Source organism: Bactrocera oleae, chromosome 3 (genome assembly GCF_042242935.1).
Source record: "Bactrocera oleae isolate idBacOlea1 chromosome 3, idBacOlea1, whole genome shotgun sequence".
NCBI classification, from domain to species: domain Eukaryota; kingdom Metazoa; phylum Arthropoda; class Insecta; order Diptera; family Tephritidae; genus Bactrocera; species Bactrocera oleae.
Window position 1 is genome coordinate 12,755,445 of NC_091537.1, and position 22,633 is coordinate 12,778,077.

General features: G+C 37.6%; 1 protein-coding gene across 1 annotated transcript in view; it reads right to left on the bottom strand.

The window, feature by feature from the left end:
- Positions 1-22,633, bottom strand: part of LOC106619416 (uncharacterized) — a 152,743-nt gene that overhangs the window by 92,061 nt on the left and 38,049 nt on the right. The window contains exons 7-8 of the mRNA XM_036366519.2: positions 20,836-20,967; positions 14,480-14,623 (exon numbers count right to left, since the gene is read on the bottom strand). Of these exons, the coding sequence (XP_036222412.2) occupies positions 14,480-14,623; positions 20,836-20,967 (276 nt within the window). The remainder of the gene's footprint in view (positions 1-14,479; positions 14,624-20,835; positions 20,968-22,633) is intronic.

Below are 22,633 nucleotides of genomic sequence, written 5' to 3' on the forward strand. Positions count from 1 at the left end.
ATGACAATGACATACACGCCAACAAACACTGTTACTACTTGTATATAGCTACCGCGCATTGCTGTTGATGTCGGCAAATGGAACAAAGTAGCGCCAATATTTGCAGTTTATCGGGAAGGAGAGATAAAAAGGCGACTTGAATTGCCGCATGTTTTATTCAAAGTGATATCGAGTCTTGAGTGGTTTCTTCTGCAATGCGTTAAATTCTGCATATCCGCGCGTGTGTGTATGTAAAAGTGTGTTCGTGTGGTTGAAACGAATGCAAAGTCGCACGAATTTGCTTAACAAACATTCATGCAATTTAATTCGCTTGCATTATTTAGCAACATTTTTACAACCCGAATGTTTGCTGCTGTTACAACGACAAATTATCAGTTATATTTTTATGAGTGTCTTGCATAATTGATACCGCATAACTTTGCGTTATTGCTTGTGTGATATAAAAATTTTCCCCAAATATGTCATGAAAATTAAATATAAATATATAGCGGTTATATCCATGGATTGAGTTGTTCTGCATAAATGATGATTTGGATGGTCACTTGGACAGTTGAAACATCGGTTCTATGCGCGGCAAAGTGCTCTTAAATTTGGGTCTAAAGATCCTCATGTATTGACGCAGCACTTTGATGTTAACAAAAATGTGTTGAGGTGGTTAATATCGATACTAGTCAAATCGACCGATTTACTGAAGATAATGACTACCGAGACGTTTCTACTGCTGTTTAGGAAAATTCCAACATAATTTTTAAAATCATCGCATGTATGGAGAGTGTGCTCGGTTAGAACTCTTACAAATGTGGCAATATGAGTCGTGATAGATCTCATGAGCTTTTAGTGGCTAGCCATGCAGCAATTAAGGCTATGCGTCGCGCCAATACTAAATCTTATTGCATTAGGTTATAAAAGCAAGCAATAACCTAACTCTCAGCGGGTAGCTCGATTGATATCATCTGGGCATAGAATAAAATGAAAAGGCAAACGAGCTGAGCTCTAAGCTACTCCAGATTATTTAATTCTCAAAGTTATTTTGGGTTAGTGTTGATGGTGGGCAGACTAAAAAGCTTCTACTTCTAAGAAAAAGGGAACTTAGTAATATTGTAAGTGTCAACCTACCCTTAAGATCCCATCTATACAACATGTCAAAAGTGGATTCAGCGGAATGCAGAGCAAACGCAGTGGATGATGAGACACTGGAACATTATCTTAGTGAATCTTAAAAGGCATGGGGTAGCTGGAGAGGAAAAAATCAGTTTTTTTTTTACCAAAGCCACTGAGTTGATGGATAAGGCTTAATTTGGTTACCACCCGGGAGCACAATGACCTTAAATATGACCTAAATGCAGCCTGCAGACTGGCGCACATGCGCCTCCCTTTTCAACCAACCAGTCAACCTACCAACTCATCCCCAGTCCAATTAATTTGGATCAAGTGTACTTTCTTTGTAGCTAGCTCGATGGCATTGCAGTGAGATCACATACATTTCTACTAGTGTTGAGCGCACTGTCACCAAAACCAGTGTCGGTATTGTTGCGGTGCTCTCAGAGCTTACTTCTCTGTAAGAGGCTATACTTCAGAGTAGAACATATACTGCTACTTTGATGGCAGACACATCTGTTTGAAAGGCACTGTAGCGGTTTGATAACCTGAGATTAGAGTTGATACAGAACTAGTTGCTAAATATTTAACTACTAAACGCAATTTGAAAAATTTGTTCTGATTGCTTCAAAGAGATAATATTTAAAACGACTTGTAATGTAATTTTACATAGAAACTGTCAATTATCATTTCTTAGAAAATTTCCAAAACCTTATCTGCTCAACTTATTCTGTATCCAGCTATTAAAAATAAGTGATTGTCTGATATGGTGTATATATTAAAGACATTATTTTTATCGTTGTCCGCAATGTTACCGTCGTTGGGGTGCCAAATGTCTGGCGGCTATCAACACCGATCGTCGCTAATTAGATTCATCAAGATGGTTAATGAGATTTACTTTCAAAAAATTCATTAGTAAATTGAGCACTTAGATTAAATGAGTTGACTTTTTTGTATTAATTTTTTGTAGGTTCGCGTTATGTTGGTAGTCTATGTCGATAACCCAATAGAAAACCATTATTTCGTACACGTTATTGACGAGTTAATACCGACTGTCCCAGAAAATGTGGCACCCATTGTAACATATTCTGTTCAAATACTAAATTTTTACATATTTACGTAGGTTGGCTTTTATATTTTGGTAATTTAGTAACCCTCATAGTGCAGAAATAAAGTAAAGTTTGAAATTTTTAATGCTATACATACTAAGAACGTTTTGACATACGAGCGCTATTGGTGTTGTTTACAGTAACTTAGAATATTCACCTCAGCCAAAATATGGAATTAAAACGCAAACATTTACGCGCGATTATTTTTAACAACTTTTTACGTAGATTAACTCAGCAACAGTGCATCGGTGAACTTTATTCAATTTTCGGCGATGAAGCTGCATTAAGGACCAGTATTTATCGATGATATGGCGAATTCAATCGAGGGGTTAGATCACTCCAAGATGAATTTCGTGAAGGTTTGTTTACGTTGGATCCCAAATAATTTGCTCATAGCTCACAAAAAACTCATGTCGATTGGTCGAGAGAAATGTTAAAAAAAAAAATACGAAAATGGTGTTTCGAAACATGTCTATGAAATCTGACAGGTGATAATTCATGGATTTACGCGTATGAGCTAGAAATTAAATAGCAATGTATGGGTGTTTCTAGATGACTTACAAGCAAATGGCTGCCTGTTTTTTTTTTAAAAGCTGGATATGTCGCAACAATACCACTAAAACAATGCAAAATAGTAAATTCAGAGTGGTACACAATCAATTGTTTGGCAGTTGTCTTTCAAGAAATCAGGAAAACCAACCGTCCAAGACGGATCACTCTTCACCAGGATTACTTTTCACACATCGTCTCAAACAACTGCATTTTTGAGCATTCAAAACATCGATTTGATGAGTCATCCACCGTATAGTCCTGACTTGACACTGAATGACTTACTTTTATTCCCGTACGTGAAAAAATAAACGAAGTGGACAACGTTTTTCTATACCTGAAAAGACGATTGATGCGTTCAGAATGCATGTAAAAGTACCTATATAGATAATAATGGAGAATATTTTGAAAAACAATAGAGCGACTTTTGATGATTAATATTTGTTTTTGTTCCATAATTAGGAAATCTAAAAGTCACACCTCTAAAATAACCCTTTATGACAACACGTGCATCCTGAACATCTATTACGAGCTTCCAACATCTGGCATTAAAGGACGAATACCGGTTTCATTGTTGCTCAATAATTATGCGGTGCTCCTTTGGCATATTGCAAGCGCTGTGCATATACTTTTAATACCCTTTGAATTATTTGCGCGACATACTTGAAGCGCTTTCAGACACAGGTGGTCTGTTTGTGGTGCACAGCGGCGGGGGAACGGTGAATATAGTGCCACAGACAGCGAGTGCGCACACATGCCACCAGCCAGCGGCATTCAATATTTGCGCCAATGTGTTTATCAGAGCAAATAATTTAATTTGATTTAATGTATATCGGCGAGACGTCATGTGAAGGCGCGGCAACATCCATACATACATACACTCACACTCACGTTAATGTGTGTAGATAAATATATAAGCGTGGTGCTGAGGGAGCATATACCTAAGTTATGAATACACTAGATATCCATACACTTGTACGTATGTATATGTGTGTGTGTGTGTGTGCATATAAATGCAAACTATGCAATGTGTACTGACGACAAATAGAACCAACGATATTATTCTGCTCCACTTATGGCTTTCAGCCGTCTCTACAGCTGCTCGTGGGCGAAGAGCGGGTGGGTGGACGGTACTGCACTTTTGGCCAAACTAAAGCAAAGGCGATGAAAGCAAAAGTCAAAATGTTATGCAGAAAGAGCTGGTTAGGTGGTTCACGGAGTCACTGTAGAATGGTGACGTACGAAAATGGCAAGCAATTTGATTTGCAATGTGGTTGGCGTTGGCTTGCGCTTTGTGTGAATGCCGGTATGCAAGTGTGTGTGAATGTATGTGTGCTAGTATGTATGTGTGACCACCAATTCTGACTTCCACCGTCGACAGTCGCTATGCCAATTCGTGGCATAAATAATGCCAAATGCCAAATAACCAGCAAAGGAAGCGTTGGCCAGGGCAACAGAAGTAGAAGAAAAAAAAAAGAGTTAGAAAAGGCGAGTGGTGCGGCAGCAGCAGTTGTAATCTAAAACTCGCTGCCGCTTTTGTAAGTGTTGGTGTGTTCACACGAACTGCTTCGTCGGTTGGCTAGCACCCGCGCTTATGTATTGGTATTGGTTCGCTTTCATTATTTGTGCTGCAGTGATATTTTCCATTTTCACTGGAAATGGCTGTCGAACCACTTACATCATAACTCTCTGCTTGTTTGTATGTTTGTGCAGCGAGTTTAACTGTGCTGGCCACTAGCACAAACCATTCAACTATTCGTATATAATTGATTAGTTTTGTGAAAGCTGCTGCCAGTACTGTCGTTGAATGCTCATTGTTGTTGTGAAATTTGGCAGTTCCTTTTTATGGCACCACCAATCGAAATGCAAGCGAACGCGCGGCGAATGAAGCGCCGGTATACAAGTATGTAAGCATGTAAGTATGTGTGCGTGTGTGGTGTGTGTGTGGAAGCTTGTTTGCGCTGCCAACGAAAATGCATTCAATGATTTAATTGCAATTTGCTAATTAATATATTGATGACTCAGCGTATGTAATGCATTAGATGCCGCTCTAGCTGCTCCATTTTGCTTTTGTTTGGATTCTTCGTATGTGATTTGGTTGACTGTTGTGAAACTCGTTGTAAACAAATAATAAAGCATGATGCGACTTGATTTCGAACTAGAGATTAAATTTTGACAGTAAGAGCTGGGTTGGTGCTGCTGCATATTCGACTCAACCATACGTAAATTTATAATTTTTATTTGAGTTGTGAGTGTCCAATGGGATGGCAGAGTTCCTAGTGACTTTTGATCCCGGTGTACTTGTTTTTGTATTGGCATCTAGTTCACTAGTCATTTTATGAGTGTTAGTATTACTTTTATACCATGAACAGTGTATAATTATATATGTATATTAAGTTTGCCACGAAGTTTGTAGCACTCAGAAGAAAACATTGGAGACCCCAAAAATATATAAATAAAGGATCAGCGTGATGAGCTGTGTTGATTTAGCCATGGCCATCTGTCCGTCAGTCTGTCTGTATATACGCGAACTAGTCTCTCAGTTTTTGAGATATTGTTCTAAAAATTTCGAGCCGTCGATAACAGACCACTATAGCATATAGCTATCATACAAAATGAATGATCAGAATCACGTTCTTGTATGAAAAAATTTTTTATCTTACAAGATAACTTCACAAAATTTGGCATGGCTTATTATTAAAAGAAATACTAAAATATTTGAAAAAGTTTTCTCGATCGGACAACTATAGCATATAGCTGCCATACAAACTGAACGATTAGAATCAAATTCGTATAAGAAAATCTTTTTTATTTGACAAGCTATCTTCATAAAAGTTCTTATGAATTATTATCCAATTCAATGCTATAATATCCGAATAAATTGCTCGGATAAGATAACTCTAGCATATAGCTGCCATAAAAATCGACCGATCCGAATTAATTTCTTTTGTGGAAAGTTTTTTTTTTATTTGTGAAGGGTACTCTAGCTTCGGTATAACCAAAGTTAACGTGTTTCCTTTTTGTTGCTGATATTGGAGAAACTTGCATGTTTGACTTTCTTTTTACAGTTAGAAGTATAAAAAAATATGTTTAACCCAATTTTAACTAAACTTAAATTAACCCAACCCACTCTGGGTGGTGTGTAGACTATAAAAAACAAGGCTTTTCAAAAAATTGCGATTAATAACTGGACATAATTTTTTTCTGGGTCGATACACTACATCCCTGGGTCAAGGATGCAGCAATCCGTTCGAAAAGTACGCGTTTTGGAGGTATGCGATGGTATATAAACCTACGTGGAGGCGATAATCTTCTCATTTGATTCCGATTTCTGTTCAGCGAGTGACTTCTTCCAGGCTAGAAACAAAGAGAAGTTATAGAGCCCAATAACTGGAGAATAAGGAAGATAGCAGTTCCTGACCTAATTCGACCAATTTTGTCGTGCTGACGGTGGAGGTTTGAGCTGATGCATTTTTTAGTGGAAAATCACTTTCTTCTTCGCTAATGGGTTCGAATTTTTTTCAATCTTGTGTCGAATCGACCTAATAATTCAGAATAGTGGTACAGTCTTCTTTGGATCGCTTGGGTTCGCTGGCTAAAGTACAAGTCGTCCGATTATTTCTTGCTCTCTGATGTATATCAGTGGATTAATTTTTCGTCGACTGCCATGAAACGAAGCAGCAACTCATTTATCAAACAATGCTGTGAAGTGATCATATGGTTCCGCTTGTTATCCGGAGTCAATAAATGAGCCGCCTACGCGCCGACAGCTTTCTCAAACAACATATTTCATGTGGCTTTTTGAGCTGCTTACTGCTTCAGCCCCGTACTTTCAATCAGCGGTCTGTCAGTACAACCTCGCAAACTTTTGTTACGTTATCCTTCGTGGTAGTTGTTTTCGGGGCACTTGGGTCTAGTTCGACATGTGACAAAATTGAAACTTTTAAATCTTTTTTGACTATTTGTAACACCAAAATAAAATAGCAGTCCTGCCACAGTCCATGTAACAAACTATAGTTTACACACGATTTTAGTGATATAAAAGGCTTCCTTTTTTATGTAAATAATTTCCGAATTAAGTTAGCGTCATACCGTTATTGTTAGTAGCATTTATGGTATCGAATCTTACCTAAAATTTCAATACAAATTGCCTACTTAGTGGCGTAATGTTAACAAAATAATGTAATTATGTGCTGTAAGCCACGGCAGTTTATGGCTTGCAAGCTGTGCGACGCTCTCTTTCTCTTGCAACTACAAGTAATTCTGCCACAGTCTTTTTACTTACAAGCAATAAAGGTATGACCCTCCATTATGCATTCTGCCGCTTAAATTAGTAATTTATTCGATTTGAAGCCCGCCATTTGCGATAATTGTAAATTTTGCGTAGCTTTGAATATATTTGGGCCACCATCCCCATTACTTACTTACCATAAATTCTCCAGACGCAACACAACACAGCAACGGCATTCGGCGTGCCGCTTTTCTGAGGCAAGCATTCATCTCTCCATTCCGTCCGGCAGTTAAGTGCGCACAGAGGAACACCATTGCCGAGCAGCGCCTGTCATTACTAGCATTGGCGTGTGTTGCATATTCTATGCAATTTGTCGCCATCGTCTTTGCTGCCGCGCTAAGTGCACATAAGCGACACACATTTAAGATGCGCTTTCGCTGAAGTGTCAGCCAGCTCTAACTACCGTTAGTCATCGTGGCACTTGTAATAGCATACAGCGTGTTTGCTGTTTATTCTTGGAGTGTGTGTTGTTGTAGCAGCAAAACTATTTACGCTTTTAAAATTTGGCTGCCACATTGCGTTAGATTAAGGAAAATGTAAGCCGAGCAACAACTACGACAAGGGCGCCAGCTTCACTAAACTGCAGCACTCATGTCGGATTTATCAGTTTTACGCCTTTTGTGTGTGCGTGCGTGTTTGGTGATTGCGAAAATTTCAGCAACTTTTTTCACTTCTGATTTTAGTGCCGTTTTATGCGCTTTTTGCTGTGCTTTAGTAAGTTGCTTTTGCTTTTGCTTTGGCGTTGGCGCATGGTGTGGCTCTTTGCTTCGTCTCCAGATCTGTGCGCCGGTGTGTGCGTTAGTGTGTTGCTACAGATAACGTGTTGCTTACAATCGCGATATCAACGTGTAGGTAGTGAGTTGCGCCGCGTCAGTTTCTTTTTCGCCTGAGACATTTCTTCTATTCTCTGCAATATACTTTGCAGTTTTTGAGGCGTTAAAGCGCTGATTTGCGTAACTTTACGTTTAAAAAAGTTTTTACTACTTAGTGATTTTCGGTGAAAGAAATGAGCTATATGTGCAAATAAGTTGATATCTATATATATAGTGTACATTAGGTTGAGAAAAAACTACCCTTTTGAATTTGCAAAAATGAAAAAATTTCACTGCAGTATATTTTTCTTCGGAATTTTATGCTACACAAGGATCCGCGATGTAAAAATTTTTATTCTGAATAGTTAAAAAGTTATGGGATTTTTAATGATAGCAGAGTTTTTTACGTATTATTTATATAAGGAATTTTGTCTGCTCACCCACACCTTTTAAATAAAAAAAAATTGCATAATAAAAACAAATTCGTGGCAGCTTAACTACGTGAGTTTAAGTTAAAATTTTAAAAATAAATCCCTTTCAAGTATATTTTTGTAGCCTGAACAGGGTATATTAAGTTTGCCACGTAGTTCGCAACACCCAGATTGAAACGTCAAAGACAATAAAATACATATTATTATTATTATAAAATATATCGATTTAGCCATGTCCGTTTGTGCATCCGTCTGTCTCTATATACACAAACTATTCCTTCAGTTTTTGCGATATCAACAAGAAGCTGCTCATTTCACGGAACGGCCGTGATCAGACTACCATAGCATATAGCTGCTTTACAAACGAACGATCGGAATAAAGTGCTTGTATATAAAACGTTTTTATCTTATGAGGTATCTTCATGAAATTTGATATAAGTGTCCAAGGCAAGGGTATAATCTTCGAAAAAATTGTTCAGATCGGACCCCTTTAGCATATGACTGTCATACTAACTGAAAGATCGGATTCAAGTTCTGCATAGCAAGCATATATTTTCCAAACAATCGGAATCAAGTTTTTGTTCGAAAAACTTTTTTACTTGACGAGCTTCCAAGGCAGCGTTACGATATCGGAAGAAATTTTTTAGATCGAATCACTATAGCATATAGCTGACATACAATCTGACCGATAAAATTGCTTGTACGGATTCTTGGAGCATCCCGATCTTTATAACGTTGATTTCGACATGAATGTTTGTCTTAAACTTGTGCAAGAATCGCTGGTCTACACTTTTGTGCCGCAGATAAAGCAGTTAGCGGTTTAAATTTGAATATTGGGGTTGGCAGGCAGTGTTAGACCTTTTTGGCAGCAGTTGTTCTCAGAAGTTTTGTTACAGTTACAGAATAGTTTGATTTGCGGTTAGTCATGTTATTTTATCTTTTAGGTAAATTTGGTAAGATTAGGTTACGTTAAGTTAGGTTAGAAGGCTGATCATACTTAGTGTGCTATGTATAGTCTTTTGTAAAGCTAGTTAAAATTTCTTTTTTTTTTAACGACAAATCTCCTTGAGCTGATTACAAATCTGCTTTGGTGCTATATTTATATTTCCGATTTTTTATCAGTATGTCTAAAAGCATAAGTTAAAAAGTATTTTAGCCTTGTTCTAGCAAAGTCGGGACATTCGAGAAAAAAGTGGGTAAGAGCGCAGACTTTTTCAAGCATTGGCGGTGGATATAATGAACCAACGTCTTTCGATGTGGATTTTCATCGACTGTATCATTTTATTGAAAATATATGGTTGAATTATGCAAATACCGTTATAACTAGTAATTTCATGCATCTCGTTCCACAAGTTTGAAAATTTATAAGATGGATATTTTAAATTCGTTGCCTTGTTTTGATCTCAGTCAAATTGCATTGAGACGTCCAAAACCTATCTAATCTACGCAATCCGTGCATAAAAACCAATGTTACATAAAACTAAATATTTAAAAGATCGCTACAAGTCTTCTAAGAGTTAAATATCGCACAATAATTTAGTATACATTTATGAAATTTTTTCTTCAAAGTTAAAAAAAAAACCAAAAAAAGTTCAAATGCTGATGTCTTTTGTACGCAGTGAAGACCCTTATTGCACTGCAACGTTGTGTTGCAAGCTGCAAATATGTTTCGTTGGTTAGTTAAAGCGTGTAAAAATGTATGCTGTTATGTCAGGATGACTGTCTAGCTGTCAGACTGGCACACTAATAGACTGCGTGTTCAGCTAGGGTGGCAAGCTGACAGCCACTGGCGCTCGGGCTTGTAAGTTCCTTGCTATTTAATACGTTTACTTAATTCTTTCACGACGCAGCTCTTCTCAATATTTTGTCAGTACGAGTAGCTAACACTTTGGATTGCAAGTATGTGGTAGTAAATTTCACATACACAAATTTGCTGTGTATGTGTGTTACTATAGAATACAGTAGATACAAATATACATACATATATATGTGTTGGAAGTGTGCGCTCAGCTAGTATGCTCTTGATGTAAGTTGTGGCAAAGTCGATGGCAGCTCTCTCGGCGACACACACACATGTAAGGGCATACTATTTTTCATATAGTTGTTGTATTTGTTCTTGGAAACCCTTTAAGTGCACTTTGTTGTTTTGTGCGTGTGTGTATTTGTGTCGGATACTTTAACTCTATCGTTTGTGTGCATTTAAATTGAAGCGGAAATGTTATTAAATCGAAAAAGCTAATTCTTCGAACGCAAAATGTGCAATATTAATAGTACTAGTTTAAATATAGAAGTATAAATTTATTGATAACTGGTGTGAGTTCTTGGCTAAACTAATTTTAACATAATTGTTTTAATTAATTGTTGCGAAGCCAGTTTAATATCTTTGACTTCATTATGTGAGTTAATGAAATTGATACCATATTAATTACGCAAATTTAATGTCGATTGGTCTCAAATTTCAAATTAAATATTTGAAATAAAACTTGTAGAATATTCTCACTTTTTGTTTATAAAAACTTATAGAGTTTCAGTTTCTTATAGTTGTCTTTCTTCTAACATTGAACTCTTTCACAGGAACGTTGGGTAAAGTAAAGCTTCTCAGGAACAAATCAATAACCCAGCAATGTAAATTAGCATAACTTTTACTCAAAAATATTTGGGTTTGCGAGGCGTTTAGTTTTTAAAAGGTGTTTAAGTTATTTAGATTTAAAGGAGAAACCTCAAGGAGTCGCAAATACATCAGCGTGTCTCTCGTGAGCATTTCATTAAGGCCTTGGTATTGTGGAATGTTTGTAAATTATCGATTAATGATAGATAACAATTAAAAGTGCAAAAAGGGCTGCATTAAGGTGTCATGTGACCCCGTGCCAAGGATCAATCTCGCTGAGGCCCATAAATAGCCCAGTTTCCAACGAAACTTACGGATATCAAGCGCGCTCCGTAATAATATAGTCTTACTTGCGTAGCGGACATACTTTCCCCTACATTCGTGGGTAAAAAATATGAACAAAATCAACAAAAATAATAAAAAATAATTAAAAGAGTTCGGATCTCCTGGAAAAAAGTCGGTGGGAAGTAGATTTATCGAGGACCCCATAGCAAAACCTGATATAGGGACTAAAAGGATCACGATGTAGATTCTACTGCTACTAATAAAGGGATATATAGAACTCCTGGCGAAAATTGGCAGAAAGATCAGCTAAGGATTCGCGAAGGTGAAAATCATGACAAACATGTCAGACGCCCAATTTGCAGACCACCCACAATCGGAAAATTAGATGGGTGTAGTCGAGGCAGATCCCATGTAGTCCCCGGGTGACGTAAAAATCATTACAAATGGTTAGTGTTCCTTGGGGTCTGAGACAGAACTAAATTAAATATGCCTGTGGTTACTTGTAGATATTTAATTGGCAAACATGCTATAAATATAGTTGAGTCTCGGTGGAGTCGATCTCTAATTTACTCAACTAGCAGGCAAACGTGGCATGAATGGAATATGAACCGCACATATCGACTATTAAAATTCAAAAGGAGCGAAGAAAGAACTCCAGTAGGAGAGCTAACAGGTCGCTGTCAAATTGGCAGACACGTCAACAGACTAGCAACACCATGCAATGTTGCTTGTGGAAGCTGTCAGGAATTAGAAGAAGAAGAGACTACAGAACATCTTCTATGCGAATATAAAATTTTTTTGTAGCAAAAGAATCGCAACTATCGGTCGATGGATTCTTGACGCTGTCTCGGTGGTTGCATAGATAAAACTTTTTGTATTGATGAACTTCATCAGAAGCACGGGTGGGTTCAAAAAGGACATAATGGAGTAAGGGAAATTTAGTCCTGGTGGTTTAAAGCCTAGGTGCATCGTCAGACATCCACTTTACCTCCTTATCTATTTTAATATGAATATACGTCAAATCTTAACTTAAATTCTACTCCATGAGTCTATATTCTGATCTCGAAACGCAAATCTCTACTCTGAAGTTAAACTGAGTTTTTGAGGTCATGAAATAGTAGTCAAGAAAGCTTCTGATTCAAAAAATGGAGAGCTATCGCTGGCGAGATTGGATTCTTAACAAAGAGAAATGAAATAAGCTGCTAAAGGTGTTTAGAATACATTGCCACACAATTGTAAAATGAATGCAGACCACTGAGGAATTATGGTATATTTTATAATTGGATGTGGTGATCAGTCCACAAGCCACATTTGCCAAAATTCAAAAAGTAGAATATTTATAAATCTTATTACAGTTGCTACTCATCAAAACATAATTATCTTCGGATTATATTTAGTATATATAAAGTCTGTAGAACATACAACTCATAACAATTTTCACAGACTCTTTCTCTAGCTTGACAACAATTAGGCATTAAGGCAATGCCTAGAGTGAGACGCTATGCAAATGGTTTTGCTACACATTTCCATAATAAAAGCCTAATCCTTAATGTGTCTGCATTTTCTTGAGCTTTAAATGGAAAAAGGAAATAACAAAGAGATGGCCTACATTAAGGCGCCCATTGTAGCAATGATTATCTACAATGGACCATGACTGAAAGCGACCTTCAAAGCTTGTACCAATTTGCGTATGAAATCCGCTAGAAACTGTTTGTGTATGGCTGTTGACATGTAGTACGAAAGCCTCTTGGCTAATACACACACACACACACACATGGCATACATGCCAATGCGCGGGTGTGAGGCATTTTTACATAAGTAAACAAGGTGGCGTCTAAAGCAAGCGTCGTTACGTGGAAGCGCACTTAATGCACAGCAAATTATTATTTCAACAATTTCACACGTACTTACTATTAAAATATAATCCGGCCGTTAAGTAACGCATACACATTTACCTTTTCGCATGAGTGGCGATATGCATTGCGTATACGCAATGTTGGCGCTAAGCGCGCAAGCAAGGAAATTGCCACAAACGCTGCACAAACGGTAATTATTAATGTCTGACGCGGTCACTGCGCCTATGTGTGGCGTAAAGCGGTGTTTTATGGCGGTGGCAGTGCGTGCCTTTGCAGCAAATCTCAGGTTACAACAACCAACTTAAGTGCTTTGGCTTATACGACGTGTAGGCTTTCACGCAGCAGCAGCAGCAGCAGCAAATTGTAGCAAGCAGCGCTGGTAAATAAATATATTGAGTGGCGCTGCGAGCGCACGAAATGTAAATAAGTATTTGTTTATGTTTGCATGTGTATATGTGTGTGTGTGCGTTTTAAAGGCGCTTCACTTTCCGCTTGGTTGTTGTTGCGCAGCCTTACCTGCGTAATATATTTATTTGCCATGAGTAATAGGTTAGCACAGGGGTTAGTGTGCGTGGTGGTAAGTGGTGTGGCAATTCTAACGCGCGAAGGCCGTGTGTGCACCTTGTGGCAGGAGGGAGCGCAGTACGCGGACTGTTATAAAATAATTTGACTGTTGTGTACTTTGTGAAATTTAATTACGCACGTACGCATAACAAAGTCAACGGGGGCAAAAAGCAGCGCAGTGGCACACAACGCAAATTCCTAATAATGCCTTTCCGCTAGCTAACAAGCGTGGCGACTGCCGCAGCTAACTAAGCGCGTGGCATGTGTGTGTTGCTCTTTCGCTATGCGGTAATGAAATCTGTTATAATTTAAATAGATGCGCCGAAAATGTTGCACAGCCAACGCACTGACGCATACAACAACAGCGCGCGCTTTCACCTCCGCTTGCCATGTCGGCATAAGCTACTGCGGCATTAATAAATATGAACTCGTGCACGCAAAATATGCGATTTTTCACTTCGACTGTCGCGCACATAAATTGGGCGTAAGTGTTGCCAGCATGGAAAATTATGCATTTGAATTAGCGCTAATTTCCATTACGCACACTAAATGCAAGCCAGTCTCATTCGTTTAAGTGCGCGCATTTATCATGCCGCATATATATTTACTGCCGTTATATATTGTTGTAGCTGCCTATAAAGTTGACCTTTTGCGCAGCTATCTATAACGGCATAGTTGTCACGTCGCTTTTGCATAAAATTTGCGTGTGTAAATTTGTTACGTTGGAATTTGAAATACATATTTATCGTTGTAATTTGTGTTGATGGCACGTGCGCTTGACTGTGTGACAGCATGTTGGCAATTAGTTTGCTTTGAACCGTTGCGCTCTTAGTTGCGCACTGGTTTTACCAGTATTCTCAATGGTTATTCACTTACCGTTATTTTCAGTCTCGCTATGGGCGGCGACTCCAGTGACTCGAGTATTGCTGTGGCACTATTGTAATTGCCCACGAGCAGACAGTACTGCGCAACGCCACTCCACAATTCAACCGTTTTACTGCGATCGCGTATGCCGATACACTGCGAGAAAAAAAAGAGAGAAAGATGAAAAAGATTGTGTGATTAAACATTTGAATATTTCTTTTGGTTTTGTAGTTATCACATTATATTACTAAGGTTTGAGCAATTTTTTGACTTTAACAACTAATCTTTTACTCTTAACTGTATTTTTAAATATGGCAACACTAAACATTATTTCTCTTCGAACTCGGAGGTATTATTAAATTTGTATTCATTGTATTTGTTTTAATATAACGTATATAATGTATATTAAAACAAGAAAAAAAGCTAACTTCGTTTGCAACGAAGCTATAATACCCTACACAAATACAACGAAGTTGATTTCGATCGGTCAGTTTGTATGGCAGCTATATGCTTTAGTGACTCGATTTGATAAATTTCTTCGAATATTGCACCGTTGCTTTGGAGCATCACCTATGCTGAATTTCGTGAGGATATCTCGACAACTCAAAAAGTTTTCCATACAAGAGCTTGTTGCCGAGCATTCTGTTTGTACTATGACAGCTAAATCATTATATCATCATAATATTCATTCATTATTTATATATATTTACTTTATAGGCTAACGACATTTTCTTTTGGTTATTACAAAAATCATGGTAAACTTAATATACCCTGTTCGGCCTATAAATATAATATAAATAAATGCGCTACCTCTGTGAGTGTCCTGCCATATGACAAACTCGACATAGCACTTGGAATCCATTAGGTACCAAACCTTGAGGTACCAAACCTTGTCGCATTTGGAGTGATATAACCTACATGCCATTGTTAAACCGTAGTTAGATCTTTAAAAAGTTACTAGTTGGTTTGCTCTATGGGCAGAAGAAATCGTTGGGCCATAGGGTAAGTTAGGTAAAGTTGATTCAAAGTCGATTAATCTCACTTGGACATATATTCGTCTTTTGTGTTACCCAAAAACACCTTAAAGTGCATCATCTCACGAATCGACCAAATTTATTAAGGCGCTTAATATTAATCCCAGTCACTACGCTAGGTTCTGCAAAGGTGTGTATACCGAGATATTTCAATGTCAGGCAGGTAAAACCCGGGCAATAGAAGAGAAAGTGATAAAAGGATTCATTGGTTGAGGCCGGTCATAATCTTTAAAGCCATGATTAAAGATTTTTTCGTGTCTGAATTGGAAGATCTGGATCTGGACGAGCTTTTGTTTCAATCAGATGGCGCTAAATGCCATACAGCCAACGATAGCATCAATTTATTGAAGGGAATTTTTGGTGAGCACATTATTTCGCCTCATGGACTTGTGACGTTGCCTCTAAGATTGTGCGATTTAAAACCGCTGAACTCTTTTTGTGGAGTTATATGAAGTCGTCTTGCGTACGCAGATGACGTCGAAATGATTGACTTCGTGGAAGAGAATTGCTACAAAAATGAGCGCATATTGGCTCTGTAGGTTGGAATTTATTCGCAGTTACTTGCTCGAAATCGTTTTTAGAACATAATGACAAAAACTTTTCTTTATAACAAAGTTAAATTTCGGGTCGTAACATTAAATTGTATGCGTTGAATTTTTTCTTGAACACCACATGTTTAAAAATACATTTTTTTTTCAATAAATATTATCTATATTTTATTTTTTGAGTTTATTAAATATTTTGAGTAATATTCCTCCGGTAGAACAATTCTGTAACTGTGATAGTGTATTCAAACATTTGATACTCCGTGATAATCTTGTGTAATCATACAGATCTGGAGTTAGCCTATCAGAGATCATAGTTGACATAATAAAGTGGAAGAGAGAGGACCGGAGCAAGAAAGTTATTACTTTCGATACTTAAAAAGAAAAACACTGCAACTCCTAAATATATGTATCTAACTCGCATTTATAGTTCAATATCCAATTATTTCAATCGCCTTGTCGCAATTACATAAATTCAATTTAAATTAAAATTTAAGCAATTATTTTGCAAGTGTTTGCCCTGATGCTTCCATAAAGTCACCGCTTTAGTGCTGTGCTTGAGAATACATTAAATACGTATTTTGATATATTTGGTGCATGGCCGGCAAACCTTCATTGCCTTTTGTAGTTGGTATTACTTTCACTAATTGGGATTGTGGTTATTAGTTAGGGTGACGAATAAATTGCCAGCGCTAGCGCCACACCAACTCAAGCTCAAGCCGATATGTACATTGTACATACATATATGGCGCTAGGGTGTAAATAGCTTAATTACTGCAGTGCCCTCAAAATTGCCAAAGCCCTCGTTACCGAGCGTTGCCAGCAGAATTGATTTAGGTGCAAATGTAAGAACATATGCACATATATACCCATTTTGTGTATTATCGCTATACTAGGCCGATACGTGACTGTGAAGTTGCTTACAAGCACTAGTACATATCTTTGCACTTAAGTGTCTACACTCACAGCAAATGGCTAGCGAATTGTTATGCAATATTCAGTGCCGTCTATCTGCCCGCAGCATTTCAAATGATTTGTAAATTTGGCTGTATTGATTTCTCAATTTGTTTTACAGCGCATTCCAACTCAATTTGGCTTATTTAGTTGTGTATGCGTCTTTGGCCAGTGCAAACATATTTACATTCCTTGATATACAATATACTAAACAGATATATATACCACACATATACATATATATATATTCGTTAATATTTGCTTGTGGCTGCTGTTCATTTGGGCAAATTTAGCAAGCCGAAGCGAAGGAAATATTTGTATAAGCTTGAGAATCGTGTTGAAGAGATTCCTTGTTCAGGCAGGTGGACAATTACAACTTCGTTCTCTCATTACTAAAATAAATCTATCGAATGAACAATAGTTTATATACTCTCGAAACCCCCTGGAAGTGGGCCTCTAAATATGGTAAAAAAAAATTTTTTTTCCTAAAATTTTCTTTTTTTATAATCTACAAATTTTACCCTCAGGCTAAGCCAAAAAAAAATTCTTTTTCGCTCCACCCTACTTTACAGTCTACAAATCAAACATCAATGAAGTTAAAATTTTGTAGATAATAGTGCCCTCAAGGTATTTTATCTTACGCCCTAAAATTGTCGAAGCCGGATTATAAATTTTCAAAGACCGAGTCACCAAATATGTGCGCTCAGTGCATATGGCTGAGTTTTTGCCGCACATATCGGTTAATCTGTAAGATCTAGTATTGAAATTCGGGGATTGGTAATATCGGGTCAATGCTTTTTTTAGCCAGCATATGCCTCATCTAAATATTTTCGAACTTACCGTTGACTTTATACCGCATCTGTCGGTCAATATGTAAGAAATCTTATTGAAATTCACAAAGAAATCTTTTTCTAACAGCAACAGTATACTCTCTCTTGCCTTAAATGTATGAAATTAGAGATCAAATCAGGGAAATACTTTCTTAAGTCCTCATAAATTTAATATTCGGATTTTCCAACATCCGCTTGACTTTATTACTTATATATTCCTTATTATATTTGACAAGATATCTTCAAGAAAATTCGCACGGATTATTGTCGCAGGTAACGCCATAACAATCCGAACAAATTGTTGAGATCGGACCACTATAGCATATAGCTGCCATACAAACTGGCTGCTCAAAATCAAAATAAATCTCTTTACTGAAGATCTTTTATGATCTCGTATATTTCTTGCAGCACTCTAATTTGCATTTGATCAAGCGTAAATCCTTGCTTTTTCTTCTGTGTCACTTTAATTCACTTCCTTTTAAGAAGAGCAAAAACAATAAAAAGTTCTGTAAACACTGGCTTCCTCATTGAATTATTTTGTATCTGAGCGGACGAGTGACATATTTTATACACCAGTATGCACACACGCACGCACACTTCCAACTTGCTGCTCCATTTTAGCTTAAAGGACATTAAGTAGCTAAAATTCGCACCATATGCATATGTGCGTGTTTGTGTGTGCAAGCATACAAAATATTTATGCAGAGAGGCAAAGTATTTTTGCTACGGCGATGAGTAAACACAGCGCAAAAAGGATGCGAGCAGGTTGATCCTACTAGCTACGGACCATGGGCCACTACAGACTGCCAACTGCTTCCAGTGTTTAACGCCGCAATTGTACGTGTGTGTGTGTGAGTGTGTGTGGCTATGTGTGACTGAAGTGAGAAGTTCGCGTGTGTGTTCATCTGTAAGCGCGCATGTAGTACTCAGATTTAATTAAATTTTCCATTACAACAAGGCCAGTAGCAGAATATGAAATGTTTAATGTGGTACCAGGGCAGAGAAATAGGGCTATACGCTAAAGTAAAGGAAGCGTATGTGTTACACATATGTATGTATGTTGCAAGAAGCAGCAGCAGCAGCAGCAGCAGTGACGCGGACTGAGCCGGGAAACTGCTGAAGTGTGGTAATGAGAGCCGAGTATGCATTGAGAAAGAGCATGTGCTGCCTGACAGGCATATGCATTGCCTAGCTTGTGGAGCCTGTGGCATGTTACAAGCAACCGACTGACCGAATTTATGACTTGAATTGCAGCAGTGAATTGCGATTGTGAAGTGGCGTTGATGTGATTTAAATTTCATGAAAATGAAAATTACATATCGCCGAAAATTAAGCGAGTGCAGTGAATGAGAAGTAGATTGGCGGAAAGGCGTTGTTGATAGCTTGCACTCGCCAGCTGCCAAGCATTGTAGGTGAATGGAGTTTAAATATATATAAATTTGTGAATAAAGGCGTTTGTGGTGAAGGAGCTGTTGGAAATTGGGGGTTAGGTAACACTTTTGTGCACAACTGAGGCTTCATGCAGAGCTGTGGCTTGCTGCTGGTTGCTGCTTTAAACTTTGCTCTGGCTTATATTCTAGGCTCGTTTTGATAAACTTGCTAAATTATTTTCACATATACATACTTCTGATATGTCTATGAACAAGCTTCTCCGTGTTATTAACAGTAACCGCATACACAGTTTGTTTTAGCTGGTTTTGAAGAGCAAGTAGTAAACGAACCGCTAACTTAAACTTCATTTAAGATGATGCTCGTATTGGTCCACAACAGTCAAACGTTGATCTCTGAAGCTCTTAAGCGAAGTTTATATTTGTATCCGTGAATTTCTTCAATCCACTCGTGTCCTTCCTGCTATCAACACATTGCTGACGTCGTAAATTCTACTCTTCCAGCATGTTAAGCCCATTCATCAGCTACAACAGCACGGAAATTGTAGAAACAGTTAATTTACCTGTATTCCCAATTGATTCTGTTTGCACACGCGTGCACAATCATACCTGCTCCTTTAAGCAGGCTACAATACAAGTATGTGTCCACTCACCACATTCACTTATGTAAATGTGCAAACACACACGCGTCTATGGAAGAAATTTCTGTGTTGTGTGTGGTGATCCCGAAACTTTTATATTTCTCAGTGCTGTTTTGGTGTCATGTTAAGACAGCTCAAAGCTTTTGAGACATTCTGAGTATATGAGCAAAAAGTAACTTTAATTTAATTTTATGGTTTAGTAAACCATATGTAAATTTTTCTTCGAGATTTGCATATAACTATACACTGAACTGGGTAGATTAAGTACTTAAATTTTTGAGATATCGCTCTGAAATTTTGTACACATCCTTTACTTCCCACGTAGCTATTTATTTGTCAGTACGGCCGTTATCAGACTACTGTAGCATATAGCTGCCATACAAACTGAACGCTCAAAATCAAGTGCTTATATAGAAAGCTTTTTCATTTGACAAGATATCTTTAAGAAATTTTTCATAGATTATAACCAAAAGCAACTCTGCCATCCCCGAAGAAATTATTTATATCGGATTACTATAGCATACAAGTATAGCTGTCATACAAACAGACCGATCAAAATGATCTTCGTGTAAAGAATTTTTCGTATTTGTTTATGGTATTATAGCTTCGGTGCGACCGAAGTTCACGTTTTTTCTTGTTTGCATAATTTTTTGCCTTTAATTTTTTATAAAATAATTCCTTTTGTGCAAAAATATTTTCATAAATTACTAAAAAGTTTTTCTAATTAACTTTAAATATCAAATTTCGCAAACTTTTCAAAAAGCAAATGAAAATTTTTTAGAAAAATATTTCACCACTGAAAATTTTCAAAACAACAAATAGGTTATGCTGCAAAAGTCCAATCTCTGTTTAGGGAAAAATCAACTATTAATCTGTAATCCCGTTATATTGATTTTAGCGTAAATGTGAAAACATTTTGGCAACACTAGCAAGCACACTGCTGCTTCATGCCATTTGTAACGTTCGTGTCACTCACCTGTAATATTTCATTGCATACGAAGAGGCGCAGACGTGCCGACCAATCCAGGTAGGTCTCCAAATTGCACGTTTTCTTAGGATCCTGGACACCGGGTGGGCCGCCCGACGTGCTCGGTTGGTCCCATTTTTTCTGCGCGCCAACGAGAAGATAAAAAGAAAAAGAAAGCAAGGCATGAAAATTCATAAACACATACACATGTATATCGTATATGTATATATATATATTTAGTATTGAGGCGAACAAGTGCAAGAAGAGATACATATGAGATAATGTCGGTGAATACAATGAGAAGAAGAATTGCTAATAAGTTTATTTTACACGCTCTCTGACTTGCTTGCCGAGCGGCCAATGAAGCCAATGTCGATGCTGATTCTCACTTGAACCCCACACACGGATTTACACACACACACACAACGCAGGCAGCCACAGGCACGATATCGGACCGCATGGCAAACAGCAAAAGCTGCCTTTCATTACGAATTGGCGGTCTCACCTTTTACCTTTGTTTGCGCGTCGCACCGCGTTTGTGTGTGAATTTAAATGAAGTGGCAACGAACGGTAATAAATTTGTAATTCTTTTAATTAAAAAGTGCATTGGGACAGATCTTTTGCATTGCGAAAGCAGGCACTTTAATCAGATTACAAACGAATACAAATATATAAAATGTAAATAAGTAAGCATGCGCAACGCTCACACACACACACATACACACACTCAATCATACACACTCGTATGTATATATACATGTGCGCAAACCAAGGTAAATAAGAACGACAGTAAACTCAAAGCTTGACAGTAGCACAGTCGGGCCCAAAATGCATTTCTGATTACATGCGAATTACGCAAGCAGTCTTAAATTTGCCCTGCCGCTTTTAATTAAATTTGGTTTGCACCAGGTCACACACACACCCGTACGCTCACCTACACAGATGAATTTGTTGCCAACTGGCTGTGATGAAAATTCTAAAAGAGTTATTAATTTCGTTTGCTTCAATGTTGTGTGTGTCCATATATATATATATGTATGTGTGTATAGTGCGTTTACACACACACAGACATGGTAGGCTGCTAGCAACCGGATGTAGCAAAGAAGCTTACACAATATTGGGTTTATCCATACACGAAAGGTGCACTTGTAACTGTATTATACAGTAGGCTATTGCAAATTTACGCACAATTATGGGTTGTTCGAAAAATAATACAAAATTTGTTAAAAAAAAAATATATATACAAGAAAAAACGTTTACTTCGATTTCACCCAAGCTATAGGACCCTTCACAGTTGTATTTTTTAGGGTATACAAATATCTTTATTCTACTTTTGATTGCTCAATTTAGTTGGCAGCTATAAGCTATAGTGGTACAAACTGAACAATATGCGCGGTCATGATAGCAATGCCTTGGGTGATGATCTGTACAAAATTGCTTGAAGATACCTTGACAAATAAAAGGTGTTTTTATACAAGTACTGTAGTCTGTTGTATGCCAGCCATAAGTTATAGTTGTCCAATATCTGCTGTTCCAACAAATGACCAGCTTCTTGGTGAGAAAAATACGTGTGCGCATTTTCAGACCAATATTTCAAAAGCTGAGCGACTAGTTCGACAGACGAACATAGCTAAATCGACACAGCTCGTCACGCTGATCATTTGTATATGTATATACTGTATGGAGTCTCGGAAGTTTTCTTGGGTGGTTAGGGTATAAAAACTGGCTGATGGCTATTCTTAGTGCTCTACATTGGACGAAGCGAATATTTGTGAGTGGTTTGCAGAATTTCGTACAAGTTACATGA